This window comes from Phoca vitulina, unplaced genomic scaffold, assembly GCF_004348235.1.
Source record: "Phoca vitulina isolate PV1807 unplaced genomic scaffold, GSC_HSeal_1.0 scaffold2, whole genome shotgun sequence".
NCBI classification, from domain to species: domain Eukaryota; kingdom Metazoa; phylum Chordata; class Mammalia; order Carnivora; family Phocidae; genus Phoca; species Phoca vitulina.
The window spans coordinates 62073268-62100866 of record NW_022589705.1 but is presented as its reverse complement, the minus strand read 5'-3'; the positions used below and the strand labels follow the sequence as shown (position 1 = coordinate 62100866).

At 39.5% G+C, this 27599-nt stretch overlaps 1 protein-coding gene across 6 annotated transcripts in view; it reads left to right on the top strand.

Annotated features, from left to right (window-relative positions):
* The window catches only part of ELAVL4 (ELAV like RNA binding protein 4), a 139588-nt gene that overhangs the window by 36693 nt on the left and 75296 nt on the right, over positions 1–27599 (top strand). The window contains exon 1 of one of the 6 annotated variants that reach the window (XM_032429396.1): positions 16471–16602. The exons of 1 other annotated variant lie outside the window; for it this stretch is intronic. In XM_032429396.1, coding sequence (XP_032285287.1) covers positions 16486–16602 — 117 coding nt within the window. In that variant the 5' untranslated portion in view covers positions 16471–16485. Of the gene's footprint in view, positions 1–16470; positions 16603–19378; positions 19671–19713; positions 19823–20032; positions 20455–27599 lie in introns of those variants that run through there. 4 more of the 6 variants (XM_032429370.1, XM_032429378.1, XM_032429350.1 and 1 more) reach the window with 4 other exon arrangements.

The following is a 27599-nucleotide window of genomic DNA, read 5'->3' as shown; positions in this document are numbered from 1 at the left end:
TGGGATAAAGAGGAGAATCTGACATGGTCCCTGCCTGGCCTTGCAGAACTCTTAATGTAGTGGGAAAGAAAGCCCCATAAACTGATCATTACAGGGGGAAAAGTGCTACAGTGTTGGAAAGGAAGCAGAGGAGGCTGTGAGGGCAGAGAGGAGGACACCTAATGCAGATTCTTAAAAACTGGTCAAGCTCAGTTAAAGAGATAAGGTATCGTAACTTTGAAAGGTTTTCCTTTTGATTCCAAGGTGATCTCCATAGCTTCTAATGCGATTAAAAACAACAACAAACAAATCCAAACTTTTGATGTATGTTGGCTTTCCTGCATTTTAAGAACTTTATTAGACATAGGGCCATGCATTTTTAGATCTCATACTTTGTCCAAGGTTGCACTGTTAGATATTTGTTTCCAATTTTGATATCAGCTTGATCTATCAGTGCAAGGGCACCAACTCTGTAGTGGGACAGATGAGAGGCTTAAACTTTCAAACTTTTTGAGACTTTGATTTAATTTCAACATTCTCTCTGGTGTTGGCTTTTAAAAAACATCTTTCTTTCATACCCCTCCTGTAGTTAGAATGGGCTGTAGGGGTGCATTTCCTCAGCAGATGCCACCAGGGATGGAAAGGATGAGGCCAGGTGCAGGAGAACACAGCCGTTTGCTACGGCCACCTGCAGAAGAGCAGCCAGATTGGGAAACCCAATGTCCAAGGGACTCAATTGTTTGTTTTAAGAGTCATGAAAACACGGCATTTGGGGTCCTAGCATGGAAAGCATAGCAACAGGGATTCTGAGATTGGTGTTTGGGCATCAGACAGACAGGTGGAGGTTGTGAGAAGGTCTGTCCACAGAAGCCAGTTGGTAGGTTCTGGTGCTGAAATCAGTGGGAAATGGCTGTGCCCAAGGATACTTAGGTTATGTATACCAACCTGCCCGAGTATCTGTTTCTTCCTGTTTAAAATGGTGGTGATTCTATCTCATAGGCTTATTATAAGAGATCAAGGAAATTTTCATGAATAAGGAGGCTGGTCCTTGAGAAAATGTGGCCTTCCCCACCTCTCCTTCCTTCCTACACCCTCTTCCCCTGCCTTCCTGCACTGCTCCTTTCCACTTCTCAGGAGCTAATAGTACATAGAGCTATACTATACATATATTTTATACAAGTGTGCCACTAAGGCTTCTAAGAGAGATGCTGATATGGGAACTCCTAAGATACTTAGTCTGGTACTGCTACTTTAAAAAATTGGATGAATGGTCTCTATGTCAGAATATGAATTATTTAACAAGCAGCCCTCAAATCTCAGTGGCTTAATGCAGGCAAGGTACTTTTTATTCATATCACAGTTCAAATGGGTCTGCAGGAGGCTGTGCTCCACACGGTCATTCATGGCCCCAGGCCCCTGCCGTCTAGTGGCTCTGCTCTCCTTTCGGGCCTTAGAGTTCAGCATTGTACCCTCTGCATCTACTCAGTAGGCAAGGGAAGAAAGAGAAGATGGAGCATCATACAGAAGTCGTCGGGGGACCAGGCTTGGAAGAATGTGCATCACTTCCATCCACATTCCAATGGCCAGAACTCAGTTGCTCAGCCCCACTGTAGTCTAGCTAGCTGGCCAGGCAGAAAAGGAAACAGCTTTGGTGGACACATGGCAGTCCCTGCCCTATGGCCAGAGCTAACCCCAAATTGGGCAAATTATTAGAAAAGTAGTGAATGAGCTCCCTTTCACTGAAACTATGTAAGCAGAGTCTGATGACCCCTTGTTTGGAATGTCCTGCTGGGGTGGGGTGGGACACGTTCAAGCTAGAAGAATACAGAGGATATTTCTCTCTCTGAGATTCTCTGATTCAGTAAAGCAGCAGAGAATTGGAGCCGATTTATCCAGCCGAATTTCCGGTGCCTTAAACTGAGTTCTTGGAGTAGAAATAGAACATTGAATTTCATTTCATAAATTGTTCTTCCAGCTTGACGTATTGGAGATTTTTAGCACGCACACTCACACCTGGCTACCCGCCACCTTCTGCCATTGCAGATACGCTTACAGGAAACCGTAAGTGGATCTGCTTTTGTTGCTGGCAGCATCTTCCTAAAATGCTTTTGCTGGCATCACGGAGCAGGAGCAGAATTCAGCTGGGACCAATAATGAGGCTATTTAGAAAGTTCTTCCCTCCACCCCCTGACAAGGCAGATGTAGTGGGGATTTTTCCACTCCCATTCTGTCGATGGTGGCCGAAATTAGTTCAAGGCCATCAGAAATGTTTAGACTTCGAGAGTTGAAACCCCAGACCCATAAAGAGGACAAATTCTCTTTCTCCCATCTAGCAAGAGAGAAAGAAACTCACCCCAGAGACTCCTAGCACAGAGGTTTGTCACCTAATTTGTCCTGTTAGCAGACCTAGAAAAAGCACAGCCATGTGTCAGTTTAGAAGGAAAGAAGTATTGGTCTAAATTTAAAAATCTCCAGATAACATTACTGTGGCTAATGCTTCCCCCCCACCCAAAATCATGCTATATTGAAACAACATTTTATTCTAAACATTTTCACTTCTTTCATCTCATTTAAAACTCCCAGTCATTGTTGTGTGAGGTAGGGATTTCATGCTTTATCGCAATTTAACAGATAATACTAATTGAGGTCCAGAGAGATTAAGTGACTTCATTTAAGATTAAGTGACTTCAGGATTGGTACCCAAATCTCTGTAGTTCCAGACTCTTTCGCTGGAGCACATGAGGTTATATCAGCTGATGCTTCTTTTTTTTTTTTTTTTTTGGTGGGGAGGAGGGAACACTCCAGCTCATAACTGAGTCCATCTGTATGTTGATCCATTCATCTATATGTCCATCCACAAAATCTGTACCAAGCACTGTGCTTGAGATACAAAAGTGAATGAGGGTCTTTACCTTCAAAAAGTTTGTAGCTTAGTGAGGGAGATGGATCTATAGATAAATAAATGATGGATACAATTAAGTGTATAGACAGAGTACAGTATATATGTGGGGAAGGAGCAGGATTAGACACACAGTGAAAGCATGGTCAGTTTTTCCTAGGAAGCTCAGAGATGGTATCACAAAGGATGCTACATTTGAACTGAATCTTAATGACAATCAGATATACAAGGGGTGTAGGGGCATCCCAGGTAGGACACCAGCTCAGGCAAAAGCACAGAAGCTTGAGAGAATGTGGCCCGTGTAAGGATATCCTGGCACATTTGGGAATGGTTTTGGAGAGTGGTGAACCCCAGGGGCAGCCTGGCAGCATTGCTGGGCTAAAGTGAAGGATGATGATCTTTAATACTTGTGTTCACCCTCATTTCTGGGCCCATGGTGACATCCTAGTTCTCAAAACTTAGGGAATGTTTTGAGTCTGATCCACACAATCTATCTAGTCCTTGATCATGTACTGTCTTGTCTTGTTCCATCCCTGTTCTCATCAATAAACCTGGCCTCCCAAGTCTGATTATAAATGCTGAAAGATCCTGAACCATATCACATTCTTGCCACATCGCCATGCCAGTGCAAAGAACAGTAGATTGTGGGTGCCAAGAAATTGCTTGGTGTCTTAAAAATGTTCAGAAATCAAGCAGTGAGCTCAAGGAAATGTTAGCAGCCTGCGACATTGTGGGAAGGAAAGCATGTGGCCTGCAGTTCAATTGGGTAACCCAGTACTGAGTCAGTCCTGGGGAACATAGATGAAAGTGGGTTGTTGCCCTCAAAGAGCTTACATTCTTGAGTGGAAGGTAGACATGGAAGGCAGCCATTGCAATTCCATGAGGAATGGAGTAATCTGGAGAACAAGTTCTATGAGAAGTCAAATAAGAAACTGCTAATTCCATCTGGGGAATTTGGGAAGGTTTATTGTCTGCTTTCAGTTCAATGTAAACTCTCAAGGCAGAGGATTTATGTGCCTTGTTTAATGCCTAATCTTTAGTGTCCAGCACATAGTAGGTTCTCAGTAAATATATGCTGAATGAATTTGTGGGAATTAATACTTGAACTTTATTTTGAAGGATGAGTAGGTGTTCACTAAGCAGAAGAAGAAGGACGGTATCGTGTTCCAGACAGAATAGCTCATACAAAGATATGTACATAAGTGTGCATTTTTATTTACCTGAGCTATTTCCCTAAATATAATTCCAGAGGGTATTCTTGGAGAGTATGAATATCAATGGGATTTCTGGTTTGCTTGGACAATGCTGGTTTATGCTTGTTGTCTTGGTGTAATTATTAATAGAGTCTTCTTACACTCTCCAAAGTGTCTGGATTTGACCAAAAGAAGGAGGGGTCCCTTCTCTCAAGCATCAGTCAAGAAAAGTGGTTGATGTAGAAAGGCCCACTACCAGATTTCAGGAGCACTAATTCAGTGCTTATTCAGCAGATATTTATTGAATGTGATTCTATTCTGGATAGTCTAGAAACCCCTAAAGATGAACAAGACATGGTTTCTCCTTGGCCTTTATTTTAAAGTGATGATTGTACATATCCTTTCTTGCTCATAGTTGGTTGTAAAAATAGCACAGTAAACACTCTGTGAATGTTTGCTGAATGATTACAATGAGTCAGTGTATATTATTTAACCTCTCTCTGTCCTCATTAGTTGTCCTCATCTGCCAATGAAGGGATAATGGTAATAGTTACCTACCTTATAGGATTATTGTGATATTAAGTGAGTTAATGCATATAAAGAGCTAATGCTAGCACCCAACATAGTAAATGCTCAATAGATAGTAGTTGTGTGAAACCACTTTGCAAATGGAAGAGAGCTACTTATAGCTCTCTGCAGCTTAAAAATGAGAAAAGCAACTATTTGGAAGCTTTGTTTAGGGAAAGTTGCATTTATTAATCTATTCGCCCATCATTTATTATGAATCATATATGTGCCCCACCCTTTAAGGGGCTCAAGCTTAGTAGGAGAAACAGACATGCAAAAGAATACTATGAACTTATATACATTTGTGTCATGAACTTATATACATTGTTGTCATGAAACAATGTCCTATTGGCTTGTGGAGAGAGGTCTGCTGGGTGAATTTCATTGGAAATCTCAGCAGAAGAGGGATGAACATTAATTAATATTAATCAAGGAAGCAATGTGGTTAGACTGGAATTTTAGAAAGGTCGATGTGTCTGGCTAAAGGGGTTCAGTCAAAATTGGAGGTAAGGATATGTTGATGATAATAATCCAGTATAGAAATACAGAGACTTGAATTAAGTGAGTAGCATTGGGTATAAGAAAAGCTAGGGAGATAGAATATACACAGCTAAGTGGTTGGCAGGACTCTTAAGAAGCTTACAGTTAATTTTTCTTGACTGGAGAGAGGTATATCTCTCAGAACAAGATCAAGACACTCCAATATGTTCTAAGCCTTCTCTGGGTATTTGTGAAACCTGTGTTGCTAACCTTGTGTGTCCCCACTGTTAATTGTTGAACTTTGTGTTTGTGTAATTGAAGAATGATTGGGATATAGATTAATTGTGGAGCTTTAAGGTACGTAGAAAGTAGGAGAAGAGTAAGCACTGCTATCGTTATCCTGTGTGCTTGAGAAGCCACAGAAACTGAGGCATTGCGCTTGGAATCTTGGATAACAATTACCAAATGCTTTGAATTAGATGCACTAGATGAGGAGGATTGGGCCTAAGGTGGTAGCTTTGATACTGGAACCCAAGTGTTTGATTCCCAATTCACCTTTTTTTCCCACTGCAGTATAGACTAGACTAGACTAGATTGGTTTAGTGGGACCAAGTCTTTTCCCAACCAGGAGAGCTGTACTGTTTTATTTGCTTATACGTTAAGAGTTCTAATAGAGTTTACTTAGATAAAAAGCACTTCCTGGAAAAAACCTTGAAAGTAATTCCTCTGGAATTACGAACTGGCTAAATAGCCTGCTACTCCTATAGTGCGGAACTATTGACTCTCCTTTTAAACTAATTATATACACGTATATATATGTGTGTGTGTGTATATATATATATATATATATATATATATATATATATACACTATCCTCCTCTTCTCCATGCCTTCCACACCAGACAGGGACTTAGTGGAGTTCTCTGTGACTGTTACTTCTCCAGCTATGGAAGCACACATTCAGTTTGCAAACTCTCACATTATAGCCACTAAATGAGGTTGCAGCCAGAGCACTGCCATCTCTAGTAGTAAAATAACAGTCTTTGTTGAAAGCTCATGGCTTCAGCTCGATGGATTTGTCCTGAGGAGCAACTTCCACTGTAGTTTCTGATTTTAGTCATTTGAGCATTTCCAGAGGGAGAAAGACCTTACTTTGGCAGAGATTTCTCACCTCAAAAAAATGGTTCCATGGAGGGGTAGATGCCAAAAGTTAAGTTTTTTGGGAGTCATCTTTGGTATTCATCTATTTATTATCTATTTCTAAGAGAAGCCATATCTTAACCTGTCATGTGAATATGTTCATTTTACGTTAGCAGATATTTACTGAGCACCAGCTACGAGACAGCCAATGTGCTCAACTGGAGGAAAACAAAGCCAAGTAAGAATAGCGGCCCTTGCTCCAGCGTATCTTGAAAGCAGCTCGGGGAGACAGACCTGTAAACAATGGTGGTGGAGGCAGAAAAAAGAAGCTACTATAAAAGCTGGAACAACAAATCAGCTCATTTTGCTTAGTGAGGTTGAAGCCTTGAAGGATGAGTATGATTCTCCAGGGAGAGAAGGCATTTCAAATGGAAGAAACAGCAGGAACAAAGGCATGAGGTGGAAGGGCCAAGGGACATGGGAGAATAGACTGGCATGTGTAGGGCTGTATATATGGAAGGGAATGTCCCAAAGGACTCAGGAAGCTTAAATGAAAACCAGATTGCAAAGAGCCTTGAATGCCATACTGAATAATTGGACTTGATATAAGCAGTGAGGATCATGGAAGGTATTTTAGGCAGGAGAGTAACAACATAGGTTGAACCATATAAAAGTGACAATATTTGATTCTGTTTAACCTATATAAAAACAATTTTATGTATTTCTACCTAATATTAAAAAATATTTAGCATCTTTGAGTACTTAACAGCATGTACTACACCCTATAATACATACCATGCATGCATTATCTCATTTAAGCCTCACAACCTCAGGCATTATTATTGTCCCCATTTTGAATATGATGACACTGAAGCTCAAAGAAAATCTTTTTTTTTTTTTCACATTTTACAGAATTTTATTTTATTTTATTTTATTTTAATTTTTTATTGTTATGTTAATCCCCATACATTACATCATTAGTTTTAGATATAGTGTTCCATGATTCATTGTTTGTGCATAACACCCAGTGCTCCATGCAGAACGTGCCCTCCTCAATACCCATCACCAGGCTAACCCATCCTCCCACTCCCCTCCCCTCTAGAACCCTCAGTTTGTTTTTCAGAGTCCATCGTCTCTCATGGTTCTTCTCCCCTTCCGATTTTCAAAGAGAATCTTTGACCTTGATCAAGGTCTTGGTCAAAGCCATTGGTTTTAATGATGTTAACCAGCCATCTCTAGTTCTGTATTTTATTAAGATAACTTTGGTGACCAGACTGGATATTGGGGGAACATGATACTAACCTGGTTCTTCATTTGAGGCAGATTTCAAAATCCTCAAAAGCTTGACTTCCCCTTAGCCAGCATTCTAACACAGTAATGTCAGTTGAAAATCTGAGTTAACCTTACTGAAAATTTTGTTTGCTAATTACAAACCATTTATTTATTGACTCTGACATATTAGAGCTGGCAGGGACTTCAGAAATCGCCTAGTTTCAGTTTTTATTTAATCAAAAAGATTCTGGTCCAAAGAGGAGAGTGATTTGCCCAAGGTCATAGAATTATTAGTAGTAGAGATGGAACTGGCCTTGAGGTCTTCTGGCTCCTCCTCGTATGTTCCCTAGTGATTTAAAATGGATCTTACTTTCAGGAACAGGCATCAAGCACCTACTATGTATAAGGGTCGTTGCTCTAGGCACGTTCATCAGTAACATCCTCACACATGGAAACGCGTAAAACTTCACGTCAGGTGCGATGGCACAGTTTAGCTATTGATACCAAGTGAAAACATGCCTTTTCGCTGTCCCCATCTTGGGATTGGCACACATAAATCAACAGTGAAGATGTTCATTGTTCTAAGCCCTTGTGCATTTTGTGCTCCAAGGTACCCATGTGCTAATAGGTAATAAAGAACACATTTCAAGCAGAAGTTTATATATTACCTGAGTTACAAAACCTTTAAGATGACAAAAGAGCTTCAAAATTTTTGAGCAAGATTAAAGTTTTAATGATAGGCATAACATATATGATATGCACATTTTATATTCCTAAGGGTTTTTGAAGGCTAGCAAAACCTTTTGCAAGCACTCTCACTTCACCAACAATGTAAAAACAATTAAATGTGATGATTATTTGATTATCTCATGATCCATTTTATAGATAATGAAGTGAGCAAGGTAAGTATTGAATAATAAAACCAGTAAGTACCAGTTTGGGGTAAAGTTGGAATTTCTTTTTATATTTTTCTTTAAACTGTCCACAGAACCTCAGGTTACATGTAATAAATACAGTTGATGCAGGTTTTAAAAACTGTGATTTTAGTTACTCAGTCTTCTCAGTAAGGGAGCAAAGTGAACAGCGAGGTCAATATCAATAACCCTTTTTAAAGAACTTAAGTGTAATTTCTATAATAACCTAGGATTAATGGTGACTTGATAAAATAAAAGTTATGTATTTGTGAATAATTTCAGAGTAGGACCGGGGCGTTTCTAGGGGCTGAAATTTCGCAGGAGCCCAGCATCATTATGGTTACCACATAATATCATAAAGGAAAGTTAGCATGAAGTAGATATCTGTAGCCTACAAGGCTTTGGGGGTTGTAATGTTAAAACATCTGTTCAAAAACCTTACATTAAAAAAAATACTCATCTTCGTTAAAGATGTGATCCTTTTCAAGGAGGTATTTTGAACTTGAAGCAGCCGTTGCTAAGGGGTTGCTAAGGGAAATGAGCTACTCAGCACTAATGTGTAACTTTACTCTTCTACTTAAAAGTAGTTAAATCATTCCCCCAGCTTCAGAGTCAGAGAAGAGAACTAAAAAGGGTCAAGTGGAGAGTTGCCTCTTTCTGACAGGTACATAGCATGCCTCTCTTGTTTTTCACGGTTTTTCTTCATCTACCACAGAGAAAGGAAGCAATATTCCTGGGCATAAGAAGGGTGAAAAGGTAAACTAGACTGCTGTGCAGGGCAGGGCTTATAATGAATGTAGACTGTCCCTGGCTAAGGCAGAAGGAAGTACCTGACCACTGAGAGAAATGCTTCTGCTGATGACCAACCTCAGGAAAGGGCTTTTTATAATAACCCTGCATTAAGGGTGACATGAGAAGGAAAGTTGTGTTGATGAATAAAGTACCAAATAACTGTGCCCTAAGCATTTGGTTCAAAAGTTTTTCTAAAATATTTAGAATCAATTAATGTTCTTTTACTGAGTGCCCACTATGCTCTAGGTACTGACATTCTTCATGCTGGGATGATAAGGCAAATAACATACAATTTCTACCCTGCATGCTCACAGTACAGTGTGAAAGTAACAAAGAAATATAATTCATTGAATATAATCTGTGATAGAATTGTTTGAAAATTGTTGAAGTTTAGAATTATGCTCAGAGTTGAATTTTTGTTAAATAAATTTGGAAAATATTTGGAAAGATTAATGTTTTGGGGCTTTAGTAGACATTTCCATCGGAAGATCAGGCACTCTTTCCTCCCCCTCCAGAGATGGAGGCACACACACAAAATAACAGCAGGCAAAAAGGTGACGCTTGTAATTCTCATAGGACCAAGATTCTATCATCACTTGGTGGCAGAATACTGAAATTGCAAGCATAGGTTAGGTTTTTTTGTTCTTGGGTTTTGCTTTGTTTTTTATTGTTGTTATAATGTCAACAGATGTCAATGACATTACTTTTTTTAAGATTTATTTATTTTAGAGAGAGATAGAGAGAGCATGCATACATGAATGGGGGAGGAGCAGAGGGAGAGGGGGAGAGAGAATCTCAAGCAGACTCCCTGCTGAGCGTGGACCCCGATGCAGGGCTTGATCTCATGACTCCGGGATCATGACCTGAGCTGAAATCAAGAGTCAGATGCTTAACTGACTGAGCCGCCCAGGCACCCTGGCATTAATTTTTTTTAAGAGATTTATTTATTTACTATGGGGGGGGCACATGAGCGGGGGGAGGGGGGCAAAGGGAGAGGGAGAGAGAGAATTCTCAAACAGGCTCCCTGCTAAGCATGGAGCCAGATGTAGAGCTCCATCCCAGGACCCCAAGATCATGACTTAAGCTGAAATCAAGAGTCGGCTGCTCAACTGACTGAGCCACCCAGGCGCCCCATCAATGACATTATTTTGAATGTTAGTTTCTGAGTATAGAATAACATAGAGAATAAGATTTAAATTTCTCTAGATCTACACTCTTCTATGTAAGGTAGTATTTGTAGTAAAATGAACTGATGTTGGACATGTATAAATTTGCCTCTTACTAGCTGTGTGATCTTGAGCAAATTCTCTAATCTTTAGTTTCCCTGTTGGAAATCTCAGAGTTATGAGATTAAATGAGATTTATAGGCAAAGTACCTAGTGCAATGTTGGACACATAATAGATGTGCAATAAATATTAATTCCTGCTCCTTTTATGAAAGTACTTACTGAATAAAAGGTCTCTTCTCCCACAGTCATCATATCATAATATTCCTCTATTTGTAACTTTTAAAAAATGGAAGAGGTTGGAATATATTCAGAGGAAACCCCAGAGGGGGTCTAACTAGAGTGAGCTGGCTGCCACTATCCCCTTCCTGCCCTCCTCCCCCACTTTTATTCTTATATGAAATATCTGGAATTTTCCTAGACAAATCCTATCATTCTTTAAGCCTAGTGTTAGTTCCAGCTTCTTCTATGAAGCCTTCCCCCATCAATCCAGATGACATCCTCACCATCAACTGTCCTTTCATTTTGATACTATTCTTTTTATATTCCCTACACTATTCCTTTACCAACCAGACTGTAAGCTCCTTGAAGGTGGGATCTATGACTTGTATTTCTTTTTATTCTTCACACTTAGAATTTAGCACTGAATTTTGCCTGTTGGCTAAGTCCTAATCTGCAGCAGTCATTTTCATTAGAACTGGAACAGACCATTCAGCCTTTCTTAGTTATTATTCTCTTACTATTGTCTAATTGTTTTGAGAGTCTCTGAATTGTATTGTCCTTAACAAGATTGAATTGTCTTATAGCTAGGCACTAAGTCATACAGTTTCTCCCTGTTCTCTATTAATAATAGTAGGTGCCATTTAGAGCACTGCCTCCACCAAGCCTGTATCTGTTTTAATCCTGGCAACAAATCCTAAGGGAAAGTATTATTGAGCCCATTTTACAGATGAGGAAACTGAAGCTTAGGGAGCCAGCTTATCTCTTCCCTTAAGATGGTGTTCAGCGCCCCCTAGTTGAATCACATGAAATAGGCCTTGGGATAGTTTTTGAGGTGATGTTGAATGGAATTGTTGATCTTTATTCCTTCCTCATAATTGAGTGTTGCCTGGAGCCAGGCTCTGTCCTGTAAGGCGCTAAAGACATAGAAGTTCATCCAACCAGTGTTTGCTGAGCAACTCCTCTATGTAAGGAGTTTTGCCAGATTTGGAAGAAGTAGGGAATGAAGACTTAATCAGGAACTCATCCTACCTGCTAAGATTTTTTTGCTTCCCAGCTTTAATCCTTTGTGTCTCTCTCACTTCAAATGTATAGCCTGGTCATAATGATAGATTAAATGAAATACATTTTGAGGACATGCTTAGTTAGAAGCACATCACAAAGAAATCTCTTGGTCATTTTTAGATGAGAAAAAAATTACATGTTTTTCTTTCTCTTCTAGTCTGTACCCATCTTCCTCATTCATTCAACAAATATTGACTAAGCATATTCTTCTATGAAGTGATGGAGGGGAGATCTTACTTTTAGATGAGGAAAACATCTTTCTAGAAGAATGCTTTCATATAACTTTTGTCACCACTATGATGTCGTGTGAGATTGTGCATGTCAAGTGCCTACTGTAATGTTCAGTATACAAGACTCTTGGTAAAAAATAGTTTTTGTTTGTACTTTGTTATAAGTCCTATTATTTATTTATTTTTCTCCTCCCTCCCCTCCCCTTTATCTTTCCTTCCTTCTCCTCCTCCTTCTACAAATTACCTTCCTTGCTTTTTACAATACTGTACATCTGTTTATTTATAGTTACAGAATTATAAATGAGCGATTATATATATTATATGATATATTGAGGGATACCTGGGTGGCTCAGTCAGTTAAGTGTCTGCTTTCAGCTCAGGTCATGATCCCGGGTCCCAGGGTCAAGCCCTGCACCAGGCTCCCTGCTCAGTGGGAAGCCTGCTTCTCCCTCTCCCTCTGCCCTTCCCCCCCCCGCCCCTACTTGTTCTCTCTCTCTCTCTCTCTCTCTCACACTGTCTCTCTCTCTCTCTCTAATAAATAAATAAAATCTTTTAAAAAACTCTATAATGAATTATTTTCAAAATGGCATTTCTCTGGATAAACACTGTATCCTTTTTTTAAAAGGTTTATTTATTTGACAGAGAGAGAGAGAGCAAGAACACAAGTAGGGGGAGTGGGAGAGGGAGAAGCAGGCCTCCCGCGGAGCAGGGAGCCCGATGCGGGGCTTGATCCCAGGACCCTGGGATCATGACCCGAGCCGAAGGCAGACGCTTAACAACTGAGCCACCCAGGCGCCCCAACACTGTATCCTTTGATGGTATGGCTACTCTGTATTTATCTGCTCAGTGGCCTTTGATTTGTAAAGATTTATATTTATACTAAGGTTTTTTTGTTTCTTTTTTTTTTTTTTTAATTTTTAGTGAAGCTTATCTGAACTGAAATGGAAAGGCCTCAAATCCCTTAAAGCAGGGATCTTCGGAAATCTCTGTGTGTTTGCACATTGACCCTACTGAGTTTTCATAGGCTATGATGAAGAATATAACAGTGAAAAGTCCAGACAGGGACTCCACCTAAATTAGATTTTTTTTTTTTTTTTTGATAAATGTGTATTTACCTTTTTCAGAATTTTGTAAGTCAGGCAGTTTTCCTGTCCTTTAAATTTCCTTTCCCAGAAAGATGTCCTCGTGCTTTAAGGGTATGGTCAAAGGCACTTTTGAAAAAGTGTACATTGATTCTGGAAAGAAACCTTCTGCTTTCAGCTGCTATTCTATGTAAGGCTTAGGAGCATGGAAAGAAAACAGGAAGATCAAGTTTGAATCCACCTGGAGGTTAGTTTACCTGCACAGGTGAACTCTTGGCAATGTAAGTGGACTAGACATCCATTTGTCACATTTTCCCACAGAGTAGCATTCTTGTAGCTCTTTCCTGCAATCCATAGTGGATGAAACTACTTAGGAAAGAGAAAAGCATCATATGGTCAGGTCATATATCTCTAAGAGAACCTCGACAGTACATTCCCGATCCTTCCAGTAGAGTCCGTGTCAGTCTGGTGCATCTTTCTTGCCTCTGTGGGGTAAGTTTGCATTTTCCTATAAAATTTGATTTAATGGTTTTCATAGGAAAAAAACAAAAAACAAAACCAATACCACAATTCATCAAAGGAAAATTAGGCTTTAAGTTTTATCAAAAACCCTTAAATAAGTATACCATTGTCTGGGCATACTGATTGTATTTTCTCTAAAGAAAGAAATGCCAGCAGTTTAGGTTTAGTTTTCAAGGGAAGAGGGAGAAGATAAAAAGAAATAGCACTACAGGAAAATGTCAGGTCATAGACACTGATGATGCTATTTAAATGGTGTGCCATAATCATATTAGGGCAGAGCACATGGAATTCCCGATTTCTGCATGACAGTGAAGAAGGGCCAGCAATTATCTCTGTGTGTGTGTGTGTGTGTGTGTGTGTGTGTGTGTGTGTGTGTCTGTTTGCTCTACCTTCCCACCCTATTTTGCTAATTCCATTGAGGGGCAAGAAGAGATAATCCAGACACCCAGAACAGGAGGAAAAGGTCTGCAGCTGTGCTGGGAGGGACTGGTGTGAAGAGAGAGGCTCAGTCAGACTTGGAGTTTTGTGCTATTGCACGTGAATGCTCTGGAACTGCCCTAATCAACTGAAAATGAGCCGGCTACGGTCATATGGAACAGGTCTGTTTAGCCACATCGCTGGGTAGCACGGCAGATGGTAGACCGTCAATGGGTGGTATTGATTGGCTGGATTTGCCTTAGGGTAACAAGACTATGGTCCTTAAAACCCCGCTTCATCTTATTTTCCTTTGTGCAGCTACGTACAGTTGTGGTTTTCTCTTCTCACACCCCAAGCCCCCAATATCTCCTTTTTTTTCCCTTTTCAAATCAAAAGCCTTTCTTGGTAATCAAAATAGAGAGGTTACCTTGAGATAAACACTCTTTAAATTATCACCAAGGGAAGAAAACTTGAGAATATTTTATTTACTAGGCTGATTACATTTTAATGTTTGAAGAAAGTGACATTTTTTAATTAGTGTTTAAGACATATGGTGAGTGTACAAATTAGCTTATTTCATACAACCAGAATTTGATGAGAGCAACTCCTCCTTCTCATTCCCCAGTTAAAAATTGTCACTTGAAACTTAATATATGCGAGGAGGTTAAATGGTATTAAGTAATGCAGCCTTGACTTAAAGATGAAGGAGACAGTCACTGTTGTGTGTGGCTAAATATTGCCTGGATGGACTGGAAAAATACTAGTATCGACATCTGTGTTTGCAAGAGGATGTGGAAGTTCCGGGGCTTTAATTTTGTCTGGCCAAGGAAACAAAATCCCAGGTATCTGTGTGTGTTGGTTTCTCTTTTAGATACGAGGGAACGTAGAAGAGTGGATGCACGCTCTGTAATAAAATCCTCCTTAAAATCAGGCCATAGAACAATATAAGGGATGAGATTTATTTTTGTCCAGGTCGTTCTTTATCTTTGAACATCCACCCTCCATCACTTGGGGTTTTCAGCTTGGGACATTCTATTTATTCCTGGCACAGGAGCAGATTAATTGGAATAGAATTGTACAAAGGAGACACCAAGTTAGCTATATACCCAAAATAACATAGGACAGAAATGTTCCACTTTGAGGCAGATCTTAAGGAAAAAGAACAGGACTGGGGAGAGATATATGATTACTTTGCTCTTGTGGTTGTTTATAGCTATTCGTATAATTGCATTTTTAAAAGAGATGCTTAAGATTTTTTTTTCAGTGTCTTTTAAAAAGCTGTTGGGTTATTTCCTATCATGACAGACCCTATCAAATAAGCCTAATGCTTTACTCAGAAGAAAAGTTGCACCCTTAAACTCTTGCCTCCATCTTGTATGTGCTTCGTCCATATGTTTACTTTTGAATTGGGTTTTTATCACGTGAGTCAATATTTTTCTCTTTTTGCTAAAGGAAAATATTTCCATGGAGTTTTTGGTACACCCCCCCACCCCCTGTCTTGCTCTGTGTTGATTGGATTTTCCATGTTCATCCTTTGCTGAATGAAACAAAGCGTGTTTGTGTTTCATTCTTCACAGTTCTTATTAGGATTGGTGATGGTGTTTTGTTTTGTTTCCTCGCTGTAAGTCAGGAGAAGGAATTTTATTTATTTATTTTGACAAGATACAGAGAGATACAAGACACGAAGCCTGTTAGGATGCTGGAGTTTCTCGTGTTACATTCTACACCTAAAAGGAGAAACAACAACAACAACAACACAATCCTTTAAGATGGTTCATTTGAATCTGTGCACTCTACCCACCTGGTGGTTATATAGTGAACTGTTACTTTAAAGAGTAGTTTAACACCAGCCATGTTTGGGGCAGGCTGCTCTTGCAAAAGAGAGCAGTACATATAACAGGAGTCTACTGTGTGTGAGATAAGGGGAAAATTCAGCTCACTGACTAGAGGTTTTAATGTGTGAACTCTAGGGAAATAATATATTGACTGTTCCGTGGCACGCAAGAAAATTGAAGAACCCTTTGCAGACGGAGTGCTTTGCAAAGGATTCTATCTGTTTCTCTTAAAACAAAATCTGTGGCAAGATGTTTGAAATCAGCAGGACGCTTAATGCTGCTTTGTTAAATAATGAGGTAATATTTTGTCACTTTTTTCTGGGCAGCATCTGTTTTCCCCCCCTCATTTCCCCCCCCCCCCATGTTTATGAAGGATTCTTTTTCTTTTCCTTTTCTCTTTTCTCTTTTTTTTTTTTTTTCTTCATGGAAGTCAAGGAATACAGTTCACGCTTCCCTTTCTGTTCCTTCCTTTTGGTGCTTTTGGAGAATTTGGTTTGTCTTTTTTATTTGCAGTTTCAGCCGGCTGCTGTTTCCTAGCCCATTGTACCACGTAAGGCTTCTCCACTGCGCGGAGTAGGTAGTTATTAACGCTGAATTGGCTTCTGGTACAGTCCATCTGGACTCTGTGTGGGAAAGCTGGCTGCCGGCGACTGATGCTGACATGTCCGCAACCTTTGGGATGTGTGCATGGTGGCAAGGGGCTGACCGATATGAGATTCCTTCTTTTAAGGGAAATTGTTATTAATGAGTCAAGAAACTGCTCATTTATGGTAAGAGGGATACAGCGGCGCTAGCAGTCCCACAGCTTTGGGATATCATTTTTAGGTTGGCTTAGCTGCCTGAGTGAGACAAGTTTCTTTCTGTGGTGGTGGAGGATTGTGGCAGGAAAAAAAAAATCATGCATGACTGGGAGACTTGCCTGCCTGATTCTTGAGATAATATATTGAGAATCTGTTGCTTTACAAATGTCACACCACTGATGGAGCGGTCAGCCCCTCACTCTGAAAGATGAATGGTACTATTGGAAATGCAATAATAAGGTTGACTTTTCCCAACAATAGGATTCTGCCTTTGTCTTTAGAGAAAAGGCCTCTGAGGACATTTGTGCATTTGTTTGAGGATTCCATTGAAAGACTTTAGAGTGGAGGTTTTTTGGAGAAGTGATCAATATACAAAGTGCATGGTTTTTTGTTTTTTTTAACCTGGCAAAACCAGCTAATTATTTATACTGTAATATACAGTTCCTGTTTCAGAAGAGTGGCCAGAACATCTTTGGATATACCTAATGGTAATTAATGGCTCACGAAGTGTGCTGAGATTAGTATGGATGGGGGAGAATGGTGTTAAGAAATTCTGACTTTTCTAACCTCCAGAGAAAAACAAAGTAAATATTTTGTTCTGGAGCGAGCTGTTTTCATTTGTGTGTTTGTCAGCATTGTGTTCATGGTTTTCTTCTCACAATATTTCCGTATTGGGGAGATCACACTCAGAGTTTCTGTCATTGATTTGGGGCACCTGTACCTGCCCTGTGTCTGTATGTTGAGCTCTTTAGACACTTAACCTATGAATTCATCCCTAGAACACAGTTCAACAGATACTGTAGTACTATTGTGACTCGGTAGGACTCTTTGTATATTTGCTAGAGAAATTATTTTAAAAGTTTACTTAATTCAGTCTTGTTCCACTCGAAGGGGTTATAGTTTTAACATTTCTACTTTTCTATTTCATGGATTTTTATTTCTAACAGCTGAATGTATTTATATTCAAGTCTAATTCTCCATAGAGTGTACCCAACACATTTTGTTTTGTGGTATATCTGTATTTTTATTTTTTTATTTTTTTATTTTTTTATATTTTATTTATTTATTTGAGACAGAGAGAATGAGAGAGACAGAGCACATGAGAGGGGGGAGGGTCAGAGGGAGAAGCAGGCTCCCTGCCGAGCAGGGAGCCCGATGCGGGACTCGATCCAGGGACTCCAGGATCATGACCTGAGCCGAAGGCAGTCACTTAACCAACTGAGCCACCCAGGCGCCCTATCTGTATTTTTAAAAGTGTGCATATCTATGTATATTTATGTGTGTGTGTTTGTGAAATAGTAGCTGGGAGAGAATAGTTTTATTTTTTTTAACACAAAGGTTATTTTCTTTTCTAATAATTTTTCACAGACACATCTATTCTTGGACTTGAAGCCCAGAGTGTAGCATGATTTTCGGTCTGTATTTTTATTCTGCCCAGTCCCATCTCCTGTCAACTCCAGCCAAAGATTTAAAATTATGTTGAATTATTTCTTTAGTAATATTTGTTACCTCTATGTATTCATTGAGGAACCAATTGACTAAGTTATGAATTAAATAAATAGCGGTAAGTTAGCTTTTTGGATAGAAGTAAAGCAAAAACTCCTCAGGTAAGCCCCTTTAAAACCCAAACCAGAACAAAATACCACACTATTGAAGACTGGTATTGTAGAGGTTATGAAATGTATAACATAGGTATGCAAACTGTATACATCACCACACACTTGCTAAATGTCTCTTTGCAAGTCTTTTAAGAGACCAAAGAAAAAAGACATCTTTTGAAGGAGAGAAGCAAAATCACGAGTTCAGTTCAGCAAGATATGCACTCTGCACCAGTCATGAAATGATGCTGTTGTCAAAAGCATGCTTTACATTCTTTAGAGCATGGGGAAAGCAAAGAGAGAACGTGTTTTAGTGCATTTTTAAAAATTCAGATCATGCCCCTATCCAAGTTGAGAAATAAATTCATTTAAATAAATCATTCATCATTCTCTGTTTTGAAAAGCTCAGGCAGAAGGCAGAAAGGTAGAGGCTGACAGCTGCCCCCCACCTCCCCCCAGCTTTTTTTTCTTTCTTTTTTTTTTTAGCAAGTAGTTTTCTGAAGCAAACTTGTAGGAATCCAGTTCGCGGAGCAAACACAATCTCAAACTTGTTTTCTCTTGAAACGCTGGCCATGTTAGCTGCAGAAGGAGCATTACTTCCTAAAAATCAGCAATATTAGGAAATAATAAAGTTAAAATGTAGATGTATTAGCACATTAAAGTGCTTTTGTTGTATCTTTAAGCCTAGAGGCAGATCATTAAATATGCATTTCGCTAGAAAGCAACTGTCGAGAAAGATAAGGTGCTTGAAAATATTCTATACTGGAAAAGCCCTCTGTCAAAGGGGTTTGGTGGTGCAGCCTTCAGGACGGGGGGAAAGGGAAGACACTCCCACTGGTAAGGTTTGCAAGCGGCCGGCTGATGACCTGCAGTTGTTACAGTACTTTTGAGCTAGGAGGAGGGAAAAGGTAAAAATACAAGTATGGCTGTTGTTGCTTCAGCCTGGCCTTAATTACCAGACACAAGAAGCAGTTCAGAAATCTGGTCTCTGTTGTTGTAGAGGTCACCAAATCATTAACATCGTCAATCTGGCAGTAGCTAATTTAAATAGCACCTGATGTTGCAACGCCTCCCTTCGTTTCCCCAGCCAATCAGATCCTGGCTTCGGCTGACAGATGGTCCCATAAATGGATGTAAAAAGGGGAAGCTTCGAGCCAATTTCAGCAAGGCTCTGTTCAGTTGTTCTTATCTACATCCTAGAATCGGGGGTTTCAGCTCACTGCTCCTTTTCTTTCTTTTTTTTTTTTTCTTTCTCTCCCCCCCGTCCCCTCCCCCCAAATAATTGATTTACTTTACAATCATCCACACTGTGTTTTGTGGATCTTTAAATATATATAACAATAGTAGTCATTTAAAAAAAATATCCTGAAACCTTTGCAAATTTTAAGAGAAGAGTCGAAGCTCTGCGAGACCCAATATTTGCCAATAAGAATGGTTATGGTAGGTATGACTAGATTTATAATCTGTTGTTTGTGTTGCTGGAGGGAAGAAAAGCATCTACACCTTGACCAGTCTTATGCTTGCACAAGAGTTTAGTTCTCTGCTGCTGTTTGGTTCCTACATTTACTATCTCTTTTGTGTAGAGAGTGCCGGTAGGTCCTTTTATTGAAAAGCAGTGGGGAAATGGATTGTCATTTTTAACAGGTCATTGTCAGTTTTCCCTTCAACATAAAGGAGGGGTTGGTGTAGAGGGGAGGTGGGCAGAAATAATTGCTGGTTTGTTGAAAGAGGTTATATTACACGAGACCATATTGGCAGAAAGGGGATTTTTTTTTTTTTTTTTTTTTTTTTGTAAGGGAGACGGGGTTTGTCTGTGTGCCTGGGTTTTGTGGGGCTGGAGGTGGATGCAGCGGGGTTAGGAATCTCCATTTCCGTGCTGGAAATTTAAAGCTCGAGAGGCAGTTCCTGGATACTGAACGTTGAGATGGGCAGTTGTGTTTTGGGGGACTGCGCAGTCAAAACGGCAAAGAGAGTGATTTATTTGGGCTTCAGTAAATGCTGCATCTTGTATTTCAAAGAGTTTCCTGTCATGACCTCATAAAAAAGAGGAGGCGGCTTGTATGTGTAGCGGTGCCTGGCGTGTTGAGTTGTTGCTTCCTTCTCTGGGCAGCAGCTCTGTAAGAAGGAATGTCAGCTTTTACATAACGTTCCTTTCCGCTTTTGACACACTGTGTGAGGGTCCATCTTCTTCTGATCACAGATGGAGTGGAATGGCTTGAAGATGGTAAGTGAAAATTCAGAGGAAGGCAGCTTGGAGATTCCAGCCGTGTGTGTGTGTGTGTGTGTGTGTAAGGATGATGGACTGTGCATTGTAAATCACTGTGCAGATCGTGTGTGTGTGTGTGTGTGTGTGTGTGTTTATTAGTATTTCTCTTTTCTGAAAGCCAGAATCCATCTCCAAGTGTAATGGCACTGCATGCACACAAGGCACGCACACTGCCTCTTCCATCGAACACACATTTAGCCAAGCAAGGTTGGTGTCTTTTTTGACAATCACAATGTCACCGTTGCTGTTGGCTGGCGTGTCCACCGCCTCTGTGAGCTTTCAGCAGAATTACATGACTGTTAAAGTTAAAGGCACATTTCTTTTTCAGTCTCCTGCTAGGAGTGATGGGGAAGGCTGGGTACGAGGGGTGGAGGAGGTGAGGTTCAGTACCAGCAGATGCAATTGTGAAACAGGACTTTGGGATGTGGAAGGGGAAGTGGAAAACCTTTCTGCCAAAGTAGTAAATCTATTTTTAGCGTCATCTTTTTCGGAAAAAAAAAAAAGAAGCAGGGAAACTCCTTGAGTGCCGCTCCTGTTGCCTGATGTTGACCCTGAAGATATGGCACAAAATGGCACAATCAGATGCCACGAGTGCCCACTTTGACTTTGAATTTCACCAGCAATAGCTTTCACGGGGTTTCAAAGCCGGGTATGTGGGGAGGCTGTAAATTCATATCCATCTCACTTATTTTTTGCTAGAAAAGCCTGGGGAGGACTTTTCGCTCTGCATAGATGTTATAACAAAGCTGTGGTCTTTTTCCCATTCTTAGAGGATTGCCTTTGTCTGGCTGCTTGTTTTGATGGGTGTAAAACAAATAAGATTAGACCGAGCAGCCCAACTGAAAGCGATAGCTGGGAGGAAAACCCAATGAAAGGTTGCCGGGGAAACGAACAGAGGAAAAGCCGAGTAGGGAGCAGGTGGCTATCATGAGAACACACTGCAAACAGTGTAAAAAAGGGGGGGAGGACAGGACCTCGATTATCTTTGCTGTTCTTTGTGGCCGGCCCAACTTTAATTATTCTTTATAAATAGGTGTTAATTACATTTCTAACTCTGGTTTACAGTGATTTTTAGAAATCTATTTTTAAGCATCTGTTCTGTCTCTCCTGTTTTTTTTTTTTTTTTTTTTTTTTTTGGTTTAAAAAACAGAGGGAGAGAGAGAAAAGAAGAAGAGGGGGAAGGGAGGGTAGGGAATCTTGCTTTCTCTCTCTCTCTCTCTCTTTCCCCCTTTTCCCTGCTGTGAAATTGTACGTGCGAAAAATCGCAAGGAATCCTGTGAGGCCATTTGAAAAAAAAATGTAAATTATATTGAATGAAGTTGACGGAAGCATAATAGTGAACTCCCACAGCTGATAGGTTCTGCAAATGATTCCTTAGAAATTTCCAGCAAATATCCATTGGAGAAATATAGGTAGAATAGATTTACCCTAAAGCAATGATTTTGTGCTAGGTGATATTGGTGTTTTTACTAAATCAGATGTTGATACTACAATTCCAGGGAGTTCATTATATCTCTCATTTTATATCCTAAGTAGAAATTACTTTTAAAAATAATAAATGAAAAACTGTGTTCTGGCCTTTTGCTTCGTTTTCCTCTCTATACCTCCAACCCCAAGGTCCATCAGGCTGCACCCTTGCAGCAACTGCAAGGCATTTGGTCCTGGGTCTGGTCTTAGCATAAACTGAGTGAAAAGCTGATTTTTTTTTTTTAGTGTCTCTGAACGTCTAGGACCCGTGCGTGCGCTGGGTGACAGGCATCTCTCCCTTTTTCTCTGAGTGTGCTTTACTAGTAGTCTCTTTTTCTCATGATGGTGGGTACCAGAAGGACTGAAAGGTATAGTGCTCAGGCAAATAGGATGTAACATAAAAACCATGATCTGTTATGATTTCTTCCAAATTAGATATATGATCAGGTAGCTAATATTAAACCCCAAAATGAGAGATTAAAAAATACTGAAATATGCTTAAAAGGTTAGGAAATATAATTGGCTTTACTGAAAGTACTCTTAATTTTTACTCTCTCCATCGCAAATCTCTGCGCTCACCTCCCCCCCTTCTTTTTTCCTTGCAAGGGGCTTCTTTTTGTTTTGTCTTCTTATTGGGGGATTTTTAAAATTTGTTTTGACTCTTGAGGTAAAAATAAATAAACTTATTTTTTTGTCATATGTCATACACTTGAACCTTTGCATAATTATATGTCTCTTAAAATTTATGATAATTTTCTTATTATCTCTAATATAGTTTTTTTTTTTTCTGAGAAATTTCTAGCATTTTTTAGTTAGGGGAAAATAATTTCCATAAGAACTGTCACCTTGTCTTGGGTTGTAAAAAAGACACGTGGTTCTACTGCTGACCTTTCTTGCTTCTTTGTCTTAAAAATATTAATGCCTACTACCTGCATGTGGAGGTGTGCCTTTACGGAAGCATAAGGCTGAGTGTGCATTTATTAAGAAATGAAAATCTGATCGGAAATATTTCTGCAAATATCACCTGACTACATCGAAGTTTTAATGATCAGAATGTCCGTATATGTCATTGTAACATCATGGCTACATCGTTTAATATTTAAATTTTTAAAAAGATAAAATGAATATAAATAGGGAAATGGCTGAGAAATTGCTTTGAGAATCACTGACTTATAATTTTAATATCTCAGAAAAAAAAAACCTAACAAGCAACTTAACCACTCATTTTTGTAGTCCCATTCATTTCTAACTGCCATTCATTCAAGTCATCCTCCTGGCCAGATATAGATGAGCTTGCTTCTGTTTGATAGTTTTCCAAAGCCTTAAAACTTTTTTCTCTCCCGATAGCCCTTCCTGGGTCCTTTGAATATTCAAAGATTTTGTGATGAGACGAAGGCCAGATTGTTGTGAGCTAATAATAATAGAATTTTTTTTTTTTAAGGAAGGAGAAAGAAAATGAGCTACGCATTTGCATTTTAGTTCTTAACTCAGTCTTGAAAAAGGGTTTGAGACGTGGTAGACTTCAGGTATTTTAAACTTAGCATTTCTGTTGGGGATAATCTATTTGACATTTCGAATCTAGAAATCATTGCTTGAATAGTGCTTTGTGTGTGTGTTCAGTATCTTTAAAAGAATTTGTGGGTGAATCAAGGTGTTTTTCTCAAGTAAGAATTACCACTAGCAATGAAAGGGTTTCCTCAGGGCAAGTCCTTTCTTTGGTTTGATTTCTCCCCTTTGCACTCATTTCCTTATTGTGGGTGGATTCTTTTCCTATATGTAGACCAAATACTATTCCTTCCATGAGGATATACATTGTTTCACTTAACCCTTGGCGTCTTAATGCCTTATTTTAATTAAAAAAAAAAAAAAAACGAAACAAATTGTGTGTACCCGTAAATAAGGAATGGCGGATAGAGGTCATTGTATGTGGACAGAGGTACTTTGGCCTTGACAAATTTCTTCATCAGTTCCAATGATCTGTGGCCACCAGGCACTTAATTTATATGCCTGGACACTTAATATGTACATTTGTTGGTGAGCTGGCCCACGGGTGTTAGACACATGAGTGTGCGCTGGCAAATGCTGCAATGCAGTATTTCTTCCCAATGTCATTAGGAATTTGGGGTGTGTGAAGGGACACAAACATTCTTAAGCTTTTATCTTACTATCTTCCAGTAGATGGACCATGTTGTACAGAATTGGCCAATTCTCCTTTTAAAAGTGAAGTCAACCTTTTATTGCCCGCTGTCTGTTCTTCCATCCATTTGATAGATATGTGGAAAGTATGTATATGTGAGAGAGGGAGACTCTGTGGGTGTGTGTGTCTGTGTCTGTGTGTGTGTGTGTGTGCGTATCTGTGTAAGCATGTGTGTTTCTGGAATCCTGCACCTGTCTTAGGTTTTCCTTATTTGGTATTACCAAATGTGTATACATATTTGCAAGTATATGTGCCTCTAAAAAGGGAAAGAAAACCAAACTGGGCCGGCTTCCCATAAGAAGTGGCTTCTCCTCCAAGAGTTTTCTTATTAGAAAAATACAAAACTTAATCAAAAAAGATAGATCCAGACCCTGCAGACCTGCATTAGAAACCAAACACCTTTCTTTAGTTGCCACTTGAGAAACTATAAATGTGCAGATCCATCACAATGTTTGTGAGCTGGAAGCTGCTCTCTCAAGCAAGGGGCTGGGCTCAAATTAAAATGTATGTATATGTGGAAGGAGAGTTGTTTTTTTCTTTGGGAGCATTTGAACCTAATCTTTAACCATTGGTAAAAACAAGTAGGAGGTAGGGTGGCTCTGTTAGCAGTTTGTGCATTGTTTTGTGACTTTGTGTGTGTATGCGTGTGCTTTAGAAACATCCTCGTATTTTTTAAATCTCAGTGTATTTTAAGGGTGGAGGGCTATTGTAGGTCAGTGACTTTTTAAGGGTAAGAAGAAAGGTGATCTGTGGGTGGGTGGGAGTTGTCACAAGCAGTAATTGTCATAAATTACTCATCTAGAAGTGGAAAGAAAAAAGGCTGGAGGACAAGAGTGGAGAGGGGTACCAACATGTGGATCTGCACTTGCCGATATAAGAGAGAATGAGTGATAAATTTGAACTGGTGCGGTGTGGGATGCCCGATAATCTCTCAGAACCTTGACTTTGCAGGTTCATTACCTCCTTGCTTGCTTGTTCACACCTTTAATTATATCCAGTTTGGGATGCTAGCTAGGGGCACCAAAGATGAGCCATTTTGTTTGTTGTTTACTTCATTAAGTATTCAGGCAGTGTGCTCACAATAGCTTTGGAGCATCAGTGTTAGGAATCAAGCACTTTGGAAATGGAATTGTTACAAAAGAATAAAAAATAAGAAAGCAATCGGCCAGCTAGCTTGCTTTGGATGTTCACTCTGCTTAATGGTAATATTTATGCTGTTCCTTGTACATTCATTAAGAAATGAATTATGCAGTGTCAGTGCTCCTAATATGCTGGTGGCTCCCCCACCCCCTTACTCTATCTCTTTTTTCTCTCTCCCTATGCTCCACCCCCAAGATTTTGCCTTTTACTTGACCATTTTAGGACTGACCATTTTTGCTATGGGGAAGATCAGTGTTCAGTTCCTCGTTGTATTTAATACCGGAGATATTTTCCCTTCAGTATGGATCTTTCTTCATACGGATCACGAAATGCTGAACACCATAAAGGAATCTTTAAATAATTTTTGTTGAGGAAGCAGTGAAAATGTTGAAGAAATAAGGTCAATGTAATTGTTGTGCTTGCGTTTTGTTTTTTGTTGTTTTTGGAAAGCCTTATTTTTAACCACAAAAGTAAAGTGCAAAACTAGCATATGTGATTTTTTAAAAATGGAAAAAGATTACAAGTCATAGGTCTCTATTAAAAATAACTTACCTGGGACTCTTGGTTTGAAGAATAACATTTAAGCTCGAGTTTAATTTTTTAATTATTCATGTTAAAGCTATAAAAATGTAATTCATAAATACTTTTTCTATAAAGTTTAGTTCTATTTTCAGGATATGAGGAAGCAGAGAAACAATTCTAGCAAGATGGAGAATTCTGAAAAACACACCACAACGTGGAGGTTGCCTCCTCTCTGCACTTTGTGGCATTGAATCCACTTCTGCTCATTCTATGAATCAGTGACCTTCTATTGTCTACTGTCTTGTAGCGACTAGCCCTTGAAGTTATTCTGCCAACTGTGTTCCTTGTAGAGGCTAGCTATCATTTGCTGTTAGACGAAGATGTGTTTGTTGAGGACTTACTATGTGCATTTCTCTGGAAGATGGAAATCAAGGTCACCTTTTCTTTTTCTTCTGACACTGATCAAAAGACAGAATAAGAGTCTAAGTCCCTGTGATTGGAGCTAAAGTTGGAGTGAGGGATTTTAAGGTTGGATGTCACATAATGCAGTTTGTGTCAAGTTATGAGAAGAGATCTGTTGGAACATTCAAGTACACAAATGTTTTTCTTTTTGTATTTTTTGTAAGAGCCTAGGCATGACTCCAAAAGATAGGAATCAAAGATCATCTGGACATGTTTGTCTATAAGTTCCCATGTATGCAGATGCTGGCTTTCAGGAAAAGGAAAATTTAGACAGTTGGGAGGAACTTGTCTTGCTGTCAGCTACCCGTGGAGCTTGGCAAGAGCCTGTTAATTTTACGGAAATAAAATGCTGTTCTTCTAACAGAGATGACTCTGAGTACCTTTCCCCCATGTCACCCTCCAGGTAGGACCTGAGAAGATAGTGACCCTCCTGGCATGCCCCTGTGCAAACTTTTAAGTTTGCACATAGAACAGACGTCATAGAGTAATGTGATACACACTTAGATACTGCCATGTACTGTGTGTGTGTGTGTGTGTGTGTGTGTGTGTGTGTGTGTGTGTGTGGCGGTGGTATAGATAGACAGCCATGACCCCCGGTGTGCTCTGGGATGTGCCAAGAATGGCTTCTCAAGTAGCCTGTGTTTTCCTAAGCTGCCAGTCTAAACCTTTGGAGTTTTCCTTTCTAATTTGTACATGAAAAATAACAGGCTGAGTTGAACTTTTTTTTTCGAGTGCCCCCTTTGAAGATGCAGCAGTAGTAAATACAGCTTTAATGATAAACTTTAGCTCTAAGTGCTATTTAAAAGTCTGTCGTGGAAAGCCTGAGAATTGCAATCTTTACTAATGAAACTTTTATTAGGAGAGTGCTCACTTAAAATGGAGTAAACGACTAAGTCCCTGTAATGTGTGATTTTGACCAGATTTGACTCATCCCCTCTTATGTTACTTTTTGTAATGCAGCCAACCACACATCTAAAATTCTGGATATTGTACTTGTCTTCAATATTAATTATCTCTGTTGATGCACTGGGTACAGACAGTACAATTCCCACAAGTCCAGATTCTTACTGTAATACCCACACAAAAGTGATATTTATGAATAATATTGGGAAAGTTGTCCTCATGGTAACCATTCCCCAAAGGGAGCTTTACATAAATGTGCATTTATTATTCAGGATATTAAAAGGGAATCCTTAGCTTTTACTTTTTAATTTGGGCTAAAATATGTAAATTGGTTTTATTTTGGAGTTGCTCTGTTTTAGGTGGCTTTGGGGGAGGATAACTTTCTAGCTTGATGATATTTTAATCACCTCTG